Source organism: Rattus rattus, chromosome 16 (genome assembly GCF_011064425.1).
Source record: "Rattus rattus isolate New Zealand chromosome 16, Rrattus_CSIRO_v1, whole genome shotgun sequence".
NCBI classification, from domain to species: domain Eukaryota; kingdom Metazoa; phylum Chordata; class Mammalia; order Rodentia; family Muridae; genus Rattus; species Rattus rattus.
In genome coordinates, this window is record NC_046169.1 from 29,391,152 (window position 1) to 29,410,805 (window position 19,654).

Sequence of the window (19,654 nt, forward strand, 5' to 3'; positions counted from 1 at the left end):
AGTTCTAGGCCCTTCTCTTTTTTTTAAAAAAAAAAAAGTACTTATTTATTTTATGTATACAAGCACACTGTCGCTGTCTTCAGACACACCAGCAGAGGGCATCGGATCTCATTCCAGATGGTTGTGTGCCACCACGTGGTTGCTGGGAATTAGAACTCAGGACCCCTGGAAGAACAGTCAGTGCTCTTAACCGCTGAGCCATCCCTCCAGCCCCCTCTTGTCTTCAAACAAAGAAAACCTCAGTTACTACTGATGCACAAAGATTCAAAACTAACAACTGGGATACCACTCCTCCTCACACGACCCCCGGCTCCTTCCCCTAAGAGTTTAACTAAAGGTGAACTCCTTAGTCTAGGACTGCTCCAGAATCCTGGTTGCTTTCTGGCATAAAAGAACAATGTCGGGCTGGCGAGATGGCTCAGTGGTTAAGAGATACTGACTGCTCTTCCAGAGGTCCTGAGTTCAAATCCCAGCAACCACATGGTGGCTCACAACCATCTGTAATGGAATCTGATGCCTTCTTCTGGTGTATCTGAAAACAGCTACAGTGTACTCAATCAATAGATAATTCTAAAAAAAAAAAAAAAAAAAAAAAAAAAAAAAAGAACAATGTCTATAACCCTGAAGGACCCACCCAGAAATCGGTGTCACATGGAGACAGGTGACCTGAACAACATGCTCATGTCCCACACAGGCCAGGTGCTGGTGGAACATTTCTGTTTGTGGGTGTCGGCCCCCAAATGTCTCCAGTTCCACTTTGATGACGTGTGACCTCTCCACCCACTTACTTCTGTTTTGTCGTCTGTCTTAACTTATTTCAGGAGAGTAGTGGTTTAGAAAAAAAAAACCACACACACAAAAAACAATGTTATTGACTTTCTGAAGGCCAGTAGAGTATGTGGGAGGAGAGAGCGGTCAGGCTGAGAACGGAGGGTACATGCCCAAGATGTGTATCTTGTGTACTGTACAAGAGGGAAGGTTGCCTTAAAATTAATTTTTTTTTTCTTTTCTTTTTTTTTGGAGCTGGAGACTGAACCCAGGGCCTTGCGCTTGCTAGGCAAGTGCTCTACCACTGAGAGCTAAATCCCCAGCCCCTAGTTTGGTTTTTTTTTTGTTGTTGTTGTTGTTGTTTCAAGACAGGGTTTCTTTGTGTAACAAGCCCTGGCCATCCTGGAACCTCACTCTGTAGACCACAGGCTGGCCTTGAACTCACAGAGATTCACCTGCTTCTGCCTCCCAAGTGCTGACATTAAAGGTGCCACCACCACCACCCCCAGCCTTTTTTTTTTTTTGGAGACAGGATCTTTCCATAAAACCCTGGCCTCACTATGAACGCCAGACAGACTGGCCTAGAACTTAGATCTGACTGTGTCTGTCTTAGTGCCTGGATTAAAGATGTGTGTCTTTAAGTAACTGATTTTTACTTTGTGTGCCTGGACCACAGTATGCATATGGAAATCATAGCTGGCTCTCCTCCGCTCTCCCACCTCTTGGAGGCAGTGTCTCATTTCTTCTGCTATGCTGTGTACCACAGGCCAGCTGGGATAGAAGCTTCCAGATGCTTCTCCTGATGTGTACCCCTGCAAGCGGATCTTTATATGAGTTTTGAGGATCCAACTTGGGCTGTCAATTTGTGCAAAGCAATTGCTTTTACCTACCATCATGTCCCCGGTCCCAGTTTGGTTTGAAGGCATCATTTCACTGCCTTTACTCCGTAATGAAAGGATATATGGGAGGGAGGGAGAAGGCTGTGACACTTCAGAGGGTCAATTTCTGGAAAAAAAAAAAATCAGGACAAGGCTTTTTGGCAAGGTCAATCAATTGGAAGAGTTCCAGGAAGTCTTGGTATCTGGGAAGGTTGAAGGGAATACAGTAATGACTGGGAGACGGCTCAGTAAAGCACTTGTTCTGCAAACACGGGAGTGAGTCTAATCCCAGAACCCACATAAAAGCTAGGCATGACAGCTCATGTCTGTAATCTCAGAGCAAGGGAAGTGGAGACAGGCAGATGATACACACTGGCCAGGCAGCCTAACTGAATCAGAGAGCTCCAGGGGCAGTGAAAGTCCTTCCCCCCCCATTTTAAAATAATTTTTAAAAGATTTATTTCTTTATTTTGTGTATGAGCACACTGTCGCTGCCTTCAGGCACACCAGAAGAGGGCATCGGATCCCATTAGAGATGGTTGTGAGCCACCATGTGGTTGCTGGGAATTGAACTCAGGACCTCTGGAAGAGCAGTCAGTGCTCTTCTTAACCGCTGAGCCATCTCTCCAACCCAGGCCCGTCTTAAGAACAAAGAAACCAGACGGCTATTAAGATGACCCAAGGGGGGGTTGGGGATTTAGCTCAGTGGTAGAGCGCTTGCCTAGCAAGCACAAGGCCCTGGGTTCGGTCCCCAGCTCCGGGGAAAAAAAAAAAAGAAAAGGAAGATGACCCAAGGGGAGAACAAGCAGGGGGACCTGAGTTCCGTATGTGGAACCCACACAAAAAAGCCAGATACAGTGGGACATTGCAGTGCTTCAACATCTAGGTAGGAGGGGACAGAAGAATCTCCTGGAATCACCCTCACCTGGTGAGTTCCCAGTCAGCCAGGGCTACACAGGGAAACCCTGTTTCAAACCAAGCAAACGTTAATCACAGTACTCAGGAGGTGGAAGCAGGAGAATCTTTGTGAGTTCAAAGTCAGTCTGGTCAACAGAGTTGAGTTCTAGGACTGCCAGGATTACATGGTGAAACACCATCTGGAAAAACCAAAACCCAAACCAACCAACCAATTAAAAAAAAAAAAAAAAAAAAAAGAAATCTCTCACACCAAAAACAAAAACAAATAAACAGTTGGAAGATATAAGATATTAACCTCTGGCCTCCAAACATGTGGGCATACAAATAAATGTGCACACACTCTCTGGTCTCTCTGTCCAGGAGCCCACTCTGTAGATCAGGGTGGCCTTGAACTCACAGAGATCTCTGTCTGCTTCTGCCTCCCAAGAGGTGGGATTAAATAACCAGCAACGCTCCGTTCTTATTTCATTCTTAAGGGAGCTCCACTCTAAGCTTTAAAGAACTACCCAGTTCTTAGTTTAGAACTTATTGCTCTCTAATAACGCTCTCCCTCCACCTCAAGATCTGATCCCAGCCTTGAGGCCCTTTTCTTCTTACAAATGTCACTGAAGGGAGGTGTTTGAATTGTCAGCCTCTGTGGCGGCCCAACTGCTGCTCTTTTTCTTAACAGGAAGCTGATACTCCTTTCCTGCCTGAGAACTCTATTTTGTATCTTTCCAAGAAAGGAAGTCATGTATACGCGGCTTTTAGCAGCCTGTTTTCAAGGTTCATTTATGGTGCAGGGGAGACCGGGCTCGGTTCACTTTCTCGAGAACCTTGCATGTATAGAGATACAACTGGGTAGCCAACGAGATAGCAAGCTCAGTGGTAGAGGCCCATGCTGCCAAGCTTTACCAACTGGTGCTCATGCCAAACTCCACGGCTGTTATTTGCTACACAGTTTTTTAAAAATACCCTTCAATAGAGACCTGGATTTCCCCTCCCCTGCCATGCAAATTCGATAGCTGGAAAGCTCGAGTTTGCAAAGTAAAAAACTTGTGAGCTTTTTTTTTTTTTTTTTAAATACCATCTTTCCATGACCACCCTGGGAAGTCCGCCCCCGTCTCCATGGAAACCAGGCTTCTCACGCGCCCGTCACCAAGGGCGGAGCTACGGGAGGCTCCTCCCTCGCGGACTACCAGGCCTTGGGTGCTCCTCGGTGCCCCTTCCTCTCTGCTTTGCTTCCCACAGTCCCCTGTGCGTGTCCCTCACTTTTGGCGCACGGCTGTGTGGCTGCGCGCGGCTTTCCATGGTTCGGTGCTACCCGCTACTCAGCGCCACCCCCCAAGGGCCACACAGACTGCTCACGGCGTGGACTCGGCCCAGAGAAAAGTTTCCCTGACCCAGAGCCCGTGGATGCGTAGGTGACAGCAGCCCTGAAGGTCGCAGAAGTCCGGGGTACCATGGAGGAGCCCCCAGTACGGGAAGAGGAGGACGGCGAGGAAGACGAGGGCGCCCTGGCCAAGAGCCCCCTGCAGCTGACCACGGAAGACGTGTACGACATCTCCTATGTGGTGGGCCGCGAGCTGATGGCCCTGGGCAGCGACCCCCGCGTCACCCGGCTGCAGTTCAAGATCGTACGTGTGATGGAGATGCTGGAGGCGCTGGTGAATGAGGGCAGCCTGGCGGTCGAGGAGCTGAGGATGGAGAGGGACAACCTCAAGCAGGAGGTGGAGGGGCTGCGGAGAGCCGGTGTGTCCGGATCCGAGGTGAGGAGAACCAAGCCTCAGACTGGAAGTTTCTCCACAGTTATTTATTGAGTTTACCTACTAAGTGTCTGACCCTGCAGTATTCCATGTCAGTAGCCTACTGCTTCGTTTCTAATTTACTTAATTTCTTTAAAAAACGTTTTTTAACCTTTATTTTTATGTGTGTATGGGTGTATTGCCTTCATATGGCTGTGCACCATATGCGTGCAGTGTCTGGGGAGGTCAGAAGAGGGCGTTGAATTCCCCCACTTCACATGGATTTATGGCTTGTTGTCTTTTGGGTGCTGGGAATGGAACCAAAGTCTTCTGCGAGAGCAGCCAGTGCTCTCAAGCCCTGAGCCTTCTCTCCAGCCCCTATTTTAGTTTCTTCTCTTTTTTTTCTTTTTTGATTATTTTCCTTTTGTTTTTCGAGGACGGGGTAGCCTTGGCTGTCCTGGAATTCAGTCTATAGACCAGACTAGTCTCAAACTCAGGTCTACCTGCCTCTGCCTGCTGCGTGCTGGTATTAAAAGCATGCACCACCAGCGCCTGATTACTTTCTTTTTAATTTTTTATTTATTAATAATTATTCATGTGCACACACGTGTGTGTGTGTGTGTGTGTGAGAGAGAGAGAGAGAGAGAGAGAGAGAGAGAGCGCCTGAGAGAGCTCGTGCGCCTGAGAGAGCTCGTGCGCCTGAGAGAGCTCGTGCATGTTCCCCAGAGAACTAGTTTATAAGGTGATTTTCACCTTCCTCCATGCCAGCTCTTCTCAAGATCAAACTCATTGCCTTAAGCCCTCTGTTGAGAACCTTTAACCCTTGGGCAACCTCTCTAGTCCTGTCCACTGCACACATGACTTTCACCTCCACGGATGGCTTCATTAGCACATTTCAGAATCACGTCCTAAGAGTGGTGTTCGAAAGGTACTGCAGCAAAGCCCAACATTGCTAGACTCAGCTGGTCTGAAGAGGGATCTAAGAAGCTGGGGTGGGGGTGGTATTGTTGTTTCTGTGGTTTAGGGTCAAAATGTTGGGCAAGCAGAGGGGCCGGAACATCCACCACTCTGTGCTTTATTATTTTTTGGTTAAAAGATAAGGTCTTTTTCCTTTCTTTTTCTTCTCTTCTCTCTTCTTCTTCTTCTTCTTCTTCTTCTTCTTCTTCTTCTTCTTCTTCTTCTTCTTCTTCTTCTTCTTCTTCTTCTTCTTCTCCTTCTCCTTCTCCTTCTCCTTCTCCTTCTCCTTCTCCTTCTCCTCCTCCTTCTCCTTCTCCTTCTCCTCCTTCTCCTTCTCCTTCTTCTCCTCTCTCTCTCTCCCCCTCTTCCCCTCTCTCCCTCTCTCTCCTTCTCTCCCTCTTTCCCTCTCTCCCTCTCTCCCTCTCTCCCTCTCTCCCTCTCTCTCTCTTTCTTTTTGAAAGCAGGATCTCATAAAGTAGCCCTCGCTGGCCTGGAACTTTCTGTGTAGACCAGACAGGCTTCAAACTCAGATACAGATATCTACTACCTAAGCATCCCAAGTGCTATTATGTCATTATGCCCAGCTTATACAATAATTTTAAGAAAGGACTTCCCCGGGGGTTGGGGATTTAGCTCAGTGGTAGAGCGCTTGCCCTAGCAAGCAGAAGGCCCTTTGGTTCGGTCCCCAGCTCGGAAAAAAAAAAAAAAAGGACTTCCCTTACACACACACACACACACACTCACACACACACACATGCTCAGACACACACTTGAGAGAGCTCTCAAGATCTGCAGGTGTATACTTCCTGGTGCAATTTTTTTTTTCTTTTTTCTTTTTTTCGGAGCTGGGGACCTAGCAAGCGTTCTACCACTGAGCTAAATCCCCAACCCAATTTTTTGAGTTTTAAATCCGTTTATTTGGGCTGGAGAGATGGCTCAGCGGTTAAGAGCACCCGACTACTCTTCCAGAGGTCCTGAGTTCAATTCCCAGCAACCACATGGTGGCTCACAACCATCTGTAAAGAGATCTGATGCCCTCTTCTGGTGTATCTGAAGACAGCTACAGTGTACTTATATATAATAAATAAATAAATCTTTAAAAAAAAATCCGTTTATTTGCAAGGCCAAGGTTGGAGTCCAGGGCCCTGCTCATTCTGAACAGCTGCTATCCAGCTGCACCTCCAGATTTCTACATCATTTTATTATTATTGTTGTTATTATTATTATTATTATTATTATTATTATTATTATTATTATTATTTTACTGCTTCCTTGTTTTGTATTGTTTAAGTCAGGATCTTACTCTGCTGCTCAGCCTGGCTTCAAGCTCATGGTAATCCCTCCGCCTCAGTCTTTGTGAGGGTCAGAATCAAGGATGGGAGCCACCCCTGGTGGCATATTTCACCTGCTTCTAAGTCACAGTGACAGTTGGGTCTGCAGAGAGACCCCTCCACCATGGCCTGGCCTCGGAGATTCAAGAAAAGTTTAACTGCTTGAGCTGCCTGGGTTACTCAAGCACATCCTGGGTTTGGAGTGTTTGGTCGTTAGGCACAGGGAAATGGAAGTTGCATCACGGCCTGGAAAAGGTGGTTTGCATGGGGCCCTGTGATTTCCCCCATGGGGCAGAGGGGACAAGTGTCAGGCGCAAGATGAGGTGGCATTTTTTTCTTCCTTAAATACAATCTTCAGATGGGGTGTGTGAGGAGTGGAGTGGGCAGTCGGATGTGGTGACACATGTCTGTCATACCAGCTTGGGAGGCCAAGGCAAGACTATGTAGGGAGTTTGAGGCCAGCCTGGGCTACATAGCAAGGCCATGCCTCAAAAAAGGAAAACATAAGGAAAAGAAAAAGCATAAAATAAAGAATAGATTTTTCACTGAATTTATTAAAATATGTTTTTTTTTTTTTTTGGTTCTTTTTTTTCGGAGCTGGGGACCGAACCCAGGGCCTTGCGCTTCCTGGGTAAGCGCTCTACCACTGAGCTAAATCCCCAGCCCCAAATATGTTTTTTTTTAAAAAATAAATACTTTTTGGTGATCTTAAAATTTTATTCACTTGTAGTCAAATGCATGTAACATGAAATCTGCTTACCATCTTTATTTAGTTACTTTTGAGGCAAAATCTCACCATGTTGACCAGGAACTCACAATGTAGACCAGGCTGGCCTCAAACTCAGATCTACCTGCCTCTGCCTCCTGAGTGCTGGCCGGGATTAAAGGTGTGCACTACCAATGCCAGACTTTAATTTGTATTTTTTTAAATATTTATTTATTTATTTATTATAAGTACACTGTCGCTGTCTTCAGACACACCAGAAGAGGGCATCAGATCCCATCACAGATGGTTGTGAGCCACCATGTGGTTGCTGGGAATTGAACTCAGGACCTCTGGAAGAGTAGTCGGGTGCTCTTAACCACTGAGCCATCTCTCCAGCCCCTAATTTGTATTTTTTAAAGTTAATTTATCATTATGGATTGTTTTTCCTATGGTGGGGGTAGACCTCAGGGCCTGGCTCACACTAGGCGAGCGTTCTACCATTGAGTGGCTTCCCCTGTCCGCCCTTACCTGTTCAGCGGCTCCACGTTCATTCACATACAGGAATTTGTTCTTTCTACGTTTATTTATTTGGTTATGTGTTTGGAGCATGGTGATGTGCATACAGCCCTCTGGAGTGGATTCTCTCTTTTCACCTTGTGCAATCTGGGGATCAAACGTGGTTTTTAGGTTTGGCAAATATTGTCTAAACTAGGTTTCCATTGCTGTGAAGAGACACCATGACCAAGGCAACTCTTTTTTTTTTTTTTTTTTTTTTTTTCTTTTTTCAGAGCTGGGGACCGAAGCCAGGGCCTTGCCCTTGCTAGGCAAGCACTCTACCCCTGAGCTAAATCCCCAACCCCCCAAGGCAACTCTTATAAAGGAAACATTTAATTGGGACTGGCTTAGGGGTTCAGAGGTTCTGTCCATTATCATCAAGGCAGGAGCATGGCAGCATCCAGGCAGGCCTGGTGCAGACGGAGCTGAGAGTTCTACATCTTCATCTGAAGGCAAACAGAAGAGCTGTATTCCAGGCAACTAGGAGAAAGGTCTCAGTGCTAAACCACAGTGTCACACTTCCTCCAACAAGGCCACACCTCCTCATACTGCCACTCCCTGGGCCAAGCATATTCACACCACCAGCAACTCTTTTTACCTGCTGAGCCATCTCTGGCTGTAATTGATTTTTTTTGCTTTTTGCTTTTGCTTAGCGCAATTGTGTCCCTGGTTTGCCTAGGCTGGCCTCATGGCATCTCCCTGTCACAGCCTTTGGGTGACTGTCCCAGATAGGTGCTGCTGTGCTCAGCTTGCTTTCTGTCTCTGTGCATTGACCTGTGGCAGGCAGTTCGCCTCATCCAATTCTTTCCCTTCTTTGTGACAGAATTGCATGTAGTCTAGGCTGCTCTTGGACCCACCATGTAGCTAAAGGTGGCCTTGAACCTTCTGCTTCTGTTTCCTAAGTGCTGGCATGACAGGTCGGAGCCAGCATGTCCAGCCACATACAATTAGCATCTTAGTATTCCTCCCCCTCCCTCCCCCCCCCTCCCCTTCCTCTCTTCTCTTTCCATTTCTGAAATCTAATTTCAAAATTCAGACAGGATGGGCTGGAGAGATGGCTCAGCGGTTAGAGCACTGACTGCTCTTCCAGAGGTCCTGAGTTCAATTCCCAGCAACCACATGGTGGTTCACAACCATCTGTAATGGGATCCGATGCTGTCTTCTGGTGTGTCTGAAGACAGCTACTGTGTACTCATAAAATTAAAACAAATTTTAAAAAAAAAATTCAGGGGTTGGGGATTTAGCGCTTGCCTAGGAAGCACAAGGCCCTGGGTTCGGTCCCCAGCTCTGAAAAAAAGAACCAAAAAAAAAAAAAAATTCAGGTAGTATAAAAATAATTGAGTTAACCCCCCACCCCCCACTCCTCCACCCCCAGTTTCCCTGCCCTCCCTCCCTAACCCTCTTCCTCGGAAAGATTTTGAATGATCTTTCCCTTCTGTGAGCCATAGCCCACACAGAGAAGCATGCGGCTGTAATTTTCCCTTGTTTTGCAACTGTGTGATTGCCTCGCTGCCTCTTCGTGACTTTCCTACAATGTGACTGAAAGTTGAGCATAACCAGAAGGAGAAGAGCTTCTCTGGACATGGTGGGGCATGTCAGTCAGCCAGGAGGCAGAGGCAGGAGTATTACTAAAGAATGAGACCAGCCAGAGCCACAGTTTGAGATCTGGGCTTAACAGGCCAAAACCAACCAACCAATCAAACAGAAACGAAATGAAAAGTCCCGAAAACTGCCCGGTGGCATGGTGGCTCAGGCCTTTAATTCCACCACTCGGGAGGTAGAGGCAGGCAGATCTCTGAGTTCAGAGGCCAGCCTGGTCTACAGAGCAATTTGGGGGGAGGGGGGCCCTGCTACCTAGAGAGGCCCTGTCTCAAAAGCAAGCAACCCCTCCCCCAAAAGGAAACCTGGGTTTCTTTGTTTCTTTTTTCATCCTCTAGACAGAGCTAGTGATGAGCTGCTCTCCCAGTGTCAGTGCCCCTACCCCTGTGCTTTTTTTTTTTTTTTTTTTTCCGGAGTTGGGGACCGAACCCAGGGCCTTGTGCTTGCTAGGCAAGCACTCTACCACTGAGCTAAATCCCCAACCCCGCTTTTTTTTTTTTTTTTTTGAGGCAGGGTTTCTTTGTGTACTTTTGGCTGTCCTAGAACTCCCTGTTGTAGACCAGGCTAGCTTTGAACTCACAGAGATCCACCTGCCTTTGCCTCCCAAGCGCTGGGATTAAAGATTTGTACCACCACGCCTGGCCTTATTTTTGTTTTAGTCTCTGGCGTCAGGAGCTGGGAAAACATTTCCCAAGGGGCCTTCAGCTGTCCAGGGAGTGACTTGGGAAGTCCTGAGTCAGCATTCTCTTTTAAAAAATATGAGGAATGTGTTTGTGTTTCTGCGAACTTGGAAAATTCCCACTGTCTTGTTATCAGAGATGAGAGTTCAGAACTGAATGTGGAACTGACGCACCACGAAGGAAGTCTATGGACTCCCAATTGTTTGTGAGCTTTTTATCTTCACCAGAGGCAATGGAATGTAGCCGTGAGACTAGGAACACAGCCACACTGCGACCGTGTCCCATGAGTCATGTCGGATTTCGTATGACATGATACATTGGATCACGTGACTGTTGTGGTTCGATTATTTTCTTGGATGTTTTTGGTGACGGGGAAAGACCCTCCTGGCTTCACACATGAGAGCTTCCTCTTCTTAATGTATTTATTTAGTTTAAAGATTTATTTATTGTATATATGAGTACACTGTCACTCTCTTCAACTCCCTTTCTTTTTTTTTTTTTCCGGAGCTGAGGACTGAACCCAGGGCCTTGCGCTTGCTAGGCAAGCGCTCTACCACTGAGCTAAATCCCCAACCCCATCACTCTCTTCAGACACACCAGAAGAGGGCATCGGATCCCATCACAGATGGTTGTGAGCCACCAGGTGGTTGCTGGGGTTTGAACTCAGGACCTCTGGAAGAGCAGTCAGTGCTCTAACCACTGAGCCATCTCCCCATCCCTAATGTATTTATTTTTATTTCCTCCGTATGGGTGTATTGCCTGCATGTATATGTGTGCACCACTCGTGTTTACTTGATGCCTTCAGAGGCCAAAAGAGGGTGTTACAGAGTCTGGAACTAGCATTATCAGTGTCTGAGCGAGCGGGCGTGTGAGTCCTGAGTACCTAACCTGGGTCCTCTGCAAGAACACTGAGTACTCTTTTTTTTTTTCTTTCGGAGCTGGGGACCGAACCCAGGGCCTTGCGGTTGCTAGGCAAGCGCTCTACCACTGAGCTAAATCCCCAACCCTCACTGAGTACTCTTAACTGCAGAGCCATCTTGCCAGCACTGGACTTCTGGTTTTCTTTGATGAATCCTGTCCATTCCCATCTGTCATTTTGATATTTGAGTCCTTCTCAGTTGGAGCAGTAGCGGGTCCCTTCAGGGACCAGTGTGGCCCAGGATAGTGACTGAGCCTTGTTGGTATGTTGTCTTTCAGGTGAACTTGGGACCGGACAAGATGGTAGTTGATCTGACAGACCCCAACCGGCCCCGCTTCACCCTGCAAGAGCTGAGGGACGTTCTGCAGGAACGCAACAAGCTCAAGTCGCAGCTGCTGCTGGTGCAGGAGGAACTGCAGTGCTACAGGAGGTGAGCTCCCTGTGGCGGCCTAGGATACTCACCGAGTTACAGACCGGCTCCTGTGCTCGCTCACTCAATTCATTGAACACCTACTACATGCCAGGCACCAAAGGCACAGCCGTGTGGCCCTTAGTAGCCAAGGGCCTTGACAGTCTAGTGGGTAGATCTGTCCAGGCATCTGGGCAGTGGGGGTGCGTGCGTTTAATCCCAGCACGTGGAAGGCGGAGTCAAGTGGATCTCTGTGAGATCGAGGCCAGCATGGTTTACAAAGTGAGTTCTAGGACAGCCAGGGCTACACAGAGAAACCCCGTCTTCTGGGGTTGGGGAGGAAAATCTAGGCTGGGGACGGGGTATGTGCTTGTAACCCCAGCACTCCAGAGGTAGAAGCAGGAAGGTCATAAACCTCTCTACCGACAAACATAAAAGAGGTCTGTGCCTGTGTGGTCACGCAGACCTGTGATCCTAATGTAAGGTCTGGAGAATCATGAGTCCAAGGTACCCTGGGCTGTATAATGAGACACTGATTCAAGACAGCAGGGTCAGACTTGATAGAGCACCCCTTTAATACTCAAGGGGCAGAGGCAGGCAGACCTCTGTAAGTTAGAGGCCAGCCTGGTCTACCTCATGAGACTTTGTCTCAAAACACGATGACCACAAATGCCTTAGTTTACTTATTTTTGGTGTCAAGGGATGGGATCCGAGGCGTGGTGTGTACTAAGCATGTGCTATACCTGTACCCCTGAACTAAAACCATGTACTAAGCATGTGCTGTACCCCTGAACTAGAACCCTAGAAAAGCAGTAAGGAAAACCATTATTTATTCGCTTCCTATTTTCCCAGTGGTCTCCTTCCACCCAGAGAAACTCCAGGAGGAAGAAGAGAGAAGGACGCTATGGTTACCATGGGCAACGGCGAGAAGGAGGAGAGGACCATTATGAAGAAGCTGTGAGTCACCTGGATGCTCCCACCCCTGCTCTGTCGAGAGCGTGAGATGGGGTGGGTTGATGGGAGGCTTAGGCAGCCTTGGGATGGTAAGGTTCTTCTCTCTCCTGCGATGTGGTTGCAGCCAGTAGGAAAGTCTCATGCCCCATTTTATAGCTGTAACCAATACCAGGAGGAAGTCAGGCACTGGATAAATCCCAGCAAGGTGTGGGGCGAGAGTCTGCTCACAGAATGAGAGTCTCTCTGACTCAAGTACGTTGAACCATAATGTTATTGATAGTTTCTTATAGAACCCAGAACCTGGAGTTGGCACCAGACACAGTGGCTAGATCTTCCCACATCAATCGCAAATTAAGAAAATGCCCTACAGGGTTGGGGATTTAGCTCAGTGGTAGAGCGCTTGCCTAGCAAGCACAGGCCCTGGTTCGGTCCTCAGCTCAAAAAAAAAAAAAAAAAAAAAAAAAGACTGTTAACTAAGAAAATGCCCTACAGGCTTCTTACAGCACATTTTTGTTTAGTTTTTCTTTTCTTTTAAGAATTATTTAGGGGTTGGGGATTTGGCTCAGTGGTAGAGCGCTTGCCTAGGAAGCGCAAGGTCCTGGGTTCGGTCCCCAGCCTCCCGCCCCCCCCAAAAAAAAAAAGAAAAAAAAAAAGAATTATTTATTTTATTTATATGAGTACACTGTAGCTATCACAAACACACCAGAAGAGGGCATCAAATCCCATTACAGATGTGGTTGCTGGGATTTGAACTCAGGACCTCTGGAAGCGCAGTCAGTGCTCTTAACCGCTGAGCCATCTCTCTCCAGCCCCGTTTAGTTTTTCAAGACAGGGTTTCTTTGTGTAATCCTGGTGTCCCAGGCTGGCTTCTGCCTGCTGGGTGGCAGCTTAGAAGTATGTATGTGCCTTACCACCAGGATCCAACTGCCCCCTTTGTTTTTCAAGACAGGGTTTCTCTGTGTAGCTCTGGCTGTCCTGGAACTTGCTCTGTAGACCAGGCTGACCTGGAACTCAGAGATCTGTCTGCTTCTGCCTCCCGACTACTGGGATCAAAGGTGTGCACCACCACGGCCTTTCTTCCTTTCCTTTCCTTCTTTTGACCCTTCTCATGTGCCCTGTATTTCTCTGAAATTCATGGCTTCTATTTTTTTTAATTACACCCACACACACACACACACACACACACACCCCTCTAAATACAGAAACACAACCTTCCCAGCCTATCATATGTTACTTAATATGTATGATTTCAGGGTTGACCATTGGCACTGGAAAGCCAATTTGGGGGCTCTTCCCTGGGAAATACTTTTTCCCCTCAGTATTCCTTAGCTGCCATTTCCTACATTAAAATAAAAATCTTTTTGAAATGGTTTCTGTGCAGCTCTGGCTGTCTTAGAACTCGATATGTAGACCAGGCTGGCCTCAAACTTTTTTTTTTTTTTTTTTTTTCTTTTTTTCGGAGCTGGGGACCGAACCCAGGGCCTTGCGGTTGCTAGGCAAGCGCTCTACCACTGAGCTAAATCCCCAACCCCGGCTGGCCTCAAACTTACAGAGCTCTACCTCCTTCTGCCTCCAGTGCTGAGATTGAGATCAAAGGCGAGCACCTTTATTCTACATTGTAATGCAGTGCACTGAGCTGTATTCCTGGGCCTCTTCTTATTTTGCATTAATTTTTTTTTTCTGAGACACACTCTTACTAAAAGTTGCCCAGACTGGCCTTGAACTCCTGATCCTCCTGCCTCTACCTCCCAAGTGTTACAGATGTGTGTCATTACCACTACACCCAGCTTGGGGTCCCATTCTCCACGAGAGGGGAACACAGTGGGGCTCTCGGCAGTCTAGCAACGTGACCGTGGTACTCTGCTGTCTGTGTTCTGGGGAGGCTGAGGTATTTCTCCCTTTTCTGTATATCTCAGTCTAAACGAAGCCCCCAGAAGGCAGAAACCATTGGTTTCTCTCAGCCTCCCCTTTGGGACTTCTTTGAGCCAATTCACAGGCGTCTGAGCCAAATATGGCAAAAGTCAAATGTCTGTGGCCAGGAGGCTGGAGATTCCCATCAGATAAGCTCCTTAAACTGGTGGAGAGAAGGAAGGGAGGGACAGGTGACTTTCTGAGTAAATAGGTCAAGCTAAGAAGGATTTTTGTTGGTCTTGAAAACAATGGGACCCAGGGAAGGGCTTTGTGAGTGAGTGGACCTGGGGTACAGTGGAGGCCAAGTGTACTCACCCCTGTGGTTTGGGTGGTCCCCAGCCTTTTGGTTTTCAAGATAGGGTTCTCCCTGTGGTCCTGGCCGTCCCAGAACTCCAGTCGAGGTTGTCCTTGAAGTCGGAGATCCGCCTGCCTGCGGCTGCCTCCTGTGGACTGGGATTAAAGGCTGGTGCCCCCACTGCCCTGCTTGGTTATCAGTTCTAACAGCTCTCTTGGGTGTTTCTCATCATAAAGATTTGTCTTCAGATAATCATTTCTGTTGAAAAGCCATTGTTACACCCCTCTATCAAGAAACTCCTACAAACAAAAACCAGAGGCTGTCATCTGACAGGAGTTAGGAAGCCGGTTGCTTGGCTCATTATCCAGTCTGGCCTGTTCCAAAGGACCTCGGATTGCTCATCTGTAAACTGGGAGTATTAATCATGCCAACTGCAGAATTTCTATGAGTGTGAAATAAGTGAAAGTTGGAAACATCTAGAACAATGCTACCCCATTAGAAGCCCTGAGCAAAATGTTTATTATTTAAAAAGATAACTGTGGTGGCACACGCCTTTAATTCCAGCACTTGGGAGGCAGAGGCAGGCAGATCTCTGAGTTCAAGGCCAGCCTGGTCTACAGAATGAGTTCCAGGAAAGCCAGGGTTACACAGAGAAGCCATGTCTCAAACCAAACCAACCCAACCCCAACAACAATAACAAAAGACAGGGTCTCTCTTATGTAGCCCTGGCTGTCCTGGAACTTGCTATGTAGACCAGGCTGGCCTCGAACTCAGAGATCCTGTCTGTGCCTCCCAAGTGCTGGGATCAAAGACTTGAGCTACCACCCCTGGCTCCTGGACAAATTTAGGTTTAATTATATGTACTTATTTGGTTATTTATGGATGCTCATACCACAACAGATGTATGGAGGTCAGATGACAAATTATACTCTTCCCAGGGATCAAGCTTGGGGCAAATACCCATCTATACCCACTGTAACATCACACAGGCCTCTCTGAATGGATTCTGAGTCCATAGTCTGCATGATGTTTGCTTGTTTTGTCTTTTACCATGCTCTCTTCCTTTCCTTTCACACAGGTTCTCTTTCCGGTCAGGGAAGCACACCTAGATTGAAGGCCATTGCCAAGATGGTGACCCTCTCGACTTGAGAAGATAATTGCCAATATGCCTTCTGGAACCATCTTTCTGTGCTTTGGGGCTTTGCCCTCAGAGCAAAGTCAAAGGAAGATGCTCTCATGGCTCGCCTGCTCCCCGGGGACAGAACTGGATAGCCAGTAAGCTTTGGCCAGGACAAGTGAGGCACGATCAGGAACTTGAGAAAGCAAAGGAACACTGAGCATGGCCGCATCCTGCCTCCACTCATGGACAGAGGCCTCTGGCCCGCAGCTTGTTCCTGCCTCGGTGGTAACCCGGTCATAGCAAGATGGAAAAGTAGGAAAGTATGGAATTGCTTTTACTGGTATTTGGTGAATACTTGATTTCTCTCACTCAACTTTCTTTATATGACTTTTGTATTAAAATGAAAAGACCTTTAGAGTTTCTATTACTTTCAGACTGGTCTCTTTTTTTAAGAGTTAAGATGGTGTGTATGCCTGTGGATATACAACTTGCGAGTATCCAAATGAACCCAAGTAAGGTGTCAGCCAGGGGGGCTCTCTCCAGACTGAAGGAAATGCCGAAGATCTGACTCAAAGAGGACTCCAGGTTTTCGAGTTCAGTAGTGCAAAGTACTCCTCATTTTTTTTTTTTTTTTTAAACTAAAACAAGCAAAACATTAGATGTCAAATTCCCTAGGACTGGAGTTTTAGACTGTTAGCTGCCATGTGGGTGCTGGGAATTGAACCCGAGCACTCAGGACAGGCAGTCATCACGCTTTAACTGCTAAACCACCCTCCCAGTCCACAGAGGACAACTTCTGAAGCAGTTCTGGACTTGCATCTTGTGGCATGGTCTCCCTTGTTCCTTTGTAATTCGCTATGTACCCTAGGACTGCCGGCTCTGACTTCTGAGGGATTCTCCAGTTTCTGCCTCCTTCTCCCTGTTGGAGCCCTGGCTGGCTTGGAACTCAAGATGCTTTAGCCCCCTGAGCACTGGGATCAAAGGGTGCACCACAAACAGCCAGTGTCTACTTTTTTGTGTGGGTTCTAGGGATTGAACTTGGGTCATCAGTGTATGTCGATAGTGCGTAGCCCTGGCTGTCCTACAGTTGTGTACATCAGTCTGAATTTGAACTCAGAAACTCACCTGTCTGTGCCTCCTGAGTTCTGAGATTAGGGGTGGCAGTTAGTGCTTTTACACAGAGCCACACCTCCTACATCCAGCCTCAGATATCAGAACAGGGAATCACTGATTCGTATTGATCACCATGGGCCTTTGCAGGATTGTATATCAAACCTTACCTCGGTATACTGACTGCATCAGTGTAGGAAGGAAGGCATGGATGACCAACAGGCCACAGAATCCCTAAAAAGGGATGATGTGAAAACTCGCTCAGTCCAAGTCTGCATTACGCCCCTTGTAGGCAGTTGACAGGCTGCTCCCCTTTGGCAGGCACATGGAATCTCTAAGCCATCAAGTTCCAGCAGGTCCTAAGTACGGAAACCACAAAACCATGGCCAAGTGGCTGAGGCCACGGCGCAGCTTTAGGCAGGACGGAGTGATGGGAAGAGATCCCTCTTAAAAAGCGAATCTGCAGCCTTGTAGGCGTGGTGGTGCACGCCCTTAACCCAGGCACTTGGGAGGGAGAGGCAGGCAGATCTCTGAGTTTGCGGTCAACCTGATCTATGGAATGAGTTCTAGACAGTCAGGGATACACAGGAAAACCCTGTCTTAGCAGTCAGGGGTGGGGTGGGGTGGGTAGTCACATTTAAACCGGAAATGACAATGGAGCTGGTGTGGGCATGCATGTACACTTGTGATCCCAGCACTAGGAAATATCAGGCCAGCCTGGCATACCTGTGACTTCCAACAATCATGGCAGTTAAGCAGCTACCACTTAGGATATACGTTACATGTTGGCCATTACCCAGAGGTAGTACTACATCCCCAACCTTCCCAAGAACCCTCTGAATATCCCCCTTTTATATAAGTTAATCAGAAGTCAAATTCTAAGCATGCTTGAACTCTGGCTCCCTAGGAAAAACCTCAAAGTTCACTCTGCAGGAAATTAGATCCCACTTTCTTCAGTGTGCGCACCAGGGATCAAACTTGGGTAGTCAGGCTTGGCAGCAAGAACATTTTTTTTTCTTTTCTTTATTTTGGAGCTGGGGACCGAACCCAGCGCCTTGCACCTCCTAGGCAAGCGCTCTACCACTGAGCCAAATCCCCAACTCCAACAGCAAGAACATTTAGAGGGCGAACCAGTCAACTTTCCCCCTTTATCCCACTTCCACTTTATTAAGAACAACAACACATACATAGGTGCCCTTGCCTGGAAATAAATACTTTAATTTTTTTGCTTTATTTTTAAGATGACAAATAAGTTTCAAGTTTATTTCCTTTTTTTGTTTGCTATTTAAATACAAAGCTAAGCCACAAACAGGTACAACCAAGACATTTTCTCTCACAGTTACACCCTCCTGTCGGATCCTCCTCCAAGTCTGACCACTGACTGGGCTAGCAAAGGGTGCGGGGAAGACTTTCTTAGGTAGCACCATCATGAGGCTGGGAGACGGAGGGCTGGGGACAAGGGTAGGCTCTTATACCTGGCTCCTGAACCCCAGGCCCCCTGGACTGAAGGTGAATGGTTAGTCCTCCCCAAGAGGGAGAAGGAAGCCTACTCTTGCTATCACAGGTCACAACTGAAGGATCCGCCTGGTCTCTGGCTGCTAAGCCTTGCGGGCTGCCAGGTACCCCAGGGCCAAACACATGTGGTGTCTGATGCCCACAGGACTGACGGCATCTTCACGGGAGACCAGGGGTTCTGCCTTGACAGCAGGTAGAGAACTTCCCACGTAGCAGAATTGGGATTGGGGAGGGGGTGTGGGCTTAGTAATTTCTGGTCCCACTACAAACCTCACTTTTGATTAGAATAGAGTACCATCTCAAATCTTCTCTACACAAACCAACCAGCCAAGCCAAAAAGAAAAATAAACCCCAGAAGAAAAGAAAACTGCATTCATTTCACTCCCTTCAAAACCTATATACATGTTAAGTTGTTTTCTGTGGGTTTTTTTTTTCCATTTTTTTTCTTTTTAAATTTTTTTTACTATTTTATTTTTTTTTTATTATTTTTTAAAATAAATTCAGTGTTCACATTTCTATAAAGAATTAATGCAGTTTCAGGAGACCTGCCCTTCTTGGGCAGGAGAACAGTGCTTTTCCCGGCCCGCCTCTAGTCTGACTGCCCACCCTGATGCTTCAAGGTGCCTGGAAAAGCCGTAAGCCTGTGGAAGAGGTCTGTTCCCGGCCGGGCCTCGAGCCCCGGGCTCAGTAAGCTTTGGAGAAAGCAGAGGGGAAGACTAGCTTACTGTGAAACTTTGCTAAAAAATATTCATACACGTCAATGTGTACACCTGTCAAGACGCTGAGGAGAACAAGAGCTTGGACACATCCCGTCCAGGCTGTGCGTGGGGGTGGCAGCACCCTCACACCGGCCTGTCCTCGGACGTGGGGTGCGGGGGAGTCCTGGCTTTCATCTTGGGCAGAGCCCGGCTTCCTAGTTCATGTTCAACTCCATTCTCTAAAACCTGTGCCGAGTCTTACTGCGCGGGAAGCACAAACGTTCAGCTTGTATGCAAAAAGGTAGAAAAACAACTAGAATATAAAAGTTTTGGTAATATAAGGCCATCTGTTCAAGTCCACCTTGGAAACCTGTAACAGATATTTAAATACTACATGAAAAGGCATCTTTAATATACTTTTTAAAAACATTTGAAGTAATTAGCTAAGAGTAAGAGTGTGAGTGTGGGGAGTGTGTGTGTGTGTGTGTGTGTGTGTGTGTGTGTGTGTGTGTGTGTGTGTGTGTGTAAAAAATTCATTTCCCTTTGAGGGCACTTTGTCCTTTGAAGGAGGCAGGGTGGCAGGGAGGCAGGGAGGCCACATGGTTGG

The 19,654-nt window shown here is 47.4% G+C and overlaps 1 protein-coding gene across 1 annotated transcript; it reads left to right on the forward strand.

Moving 5' to 3' along the window:
• Nucleotides 1–3,722: 3,722 nt before the first annotated feature.
• Nucleotides 3,723–16,151, forward strand: Rilpl2 (Rab interacting lysosomal protein like 2). Its single transcript, XM_032887017.1, has 4 exons — nucleotides 3,723–4,312; nucleotides 11,314–11,465; nucleotides 12,297–12,401; nucleotides 15,683–16,151. The coding sequence occupies exons 1-4, from the start codon at nucleotides 4,007–4,009 to the stop codon at nucleotides 15,711–15,713; spliced, it is 594 nt and encodes a 197-aa protein (XP_032742908.1). The 5' UTR covers nucleotides 3,723–4,006; the 3' UTR covers nucleotides 15,714–16,151.
• The last annotated feature ends 3,503 nt before the right edge of the window (nucleotides 16,152–19,654 follow it).

What these genes read in the sequence shown, in the direction of transcription:
- Rilpl2 (XM_032887017.1), top strand. Translation starts at nt 4,007, where the DNA reads ATGGAGGAGCCCCCAGTACGGGAAGAGGAGGACGGCGAGGAAGACGAG. An exon ending in GAACTGCAGTGCTACAGGAG is followed by an intron (nt 11,466 to 12,296) that starts GTGAGCTCCCTG and finishes CTATTTTCCCAG; the next exon opens with TGGTCTCCTTCCACCCAGAG. An exon ending in AGGACCATTATGAAGAAGCT is followed by an intron (nt 12,402 to 15,682) that starts GTGAGTCACCTG and finishes CCTTTCACACAG; the next exon opens with GTTCTCTTTCCGGTCAGGGA.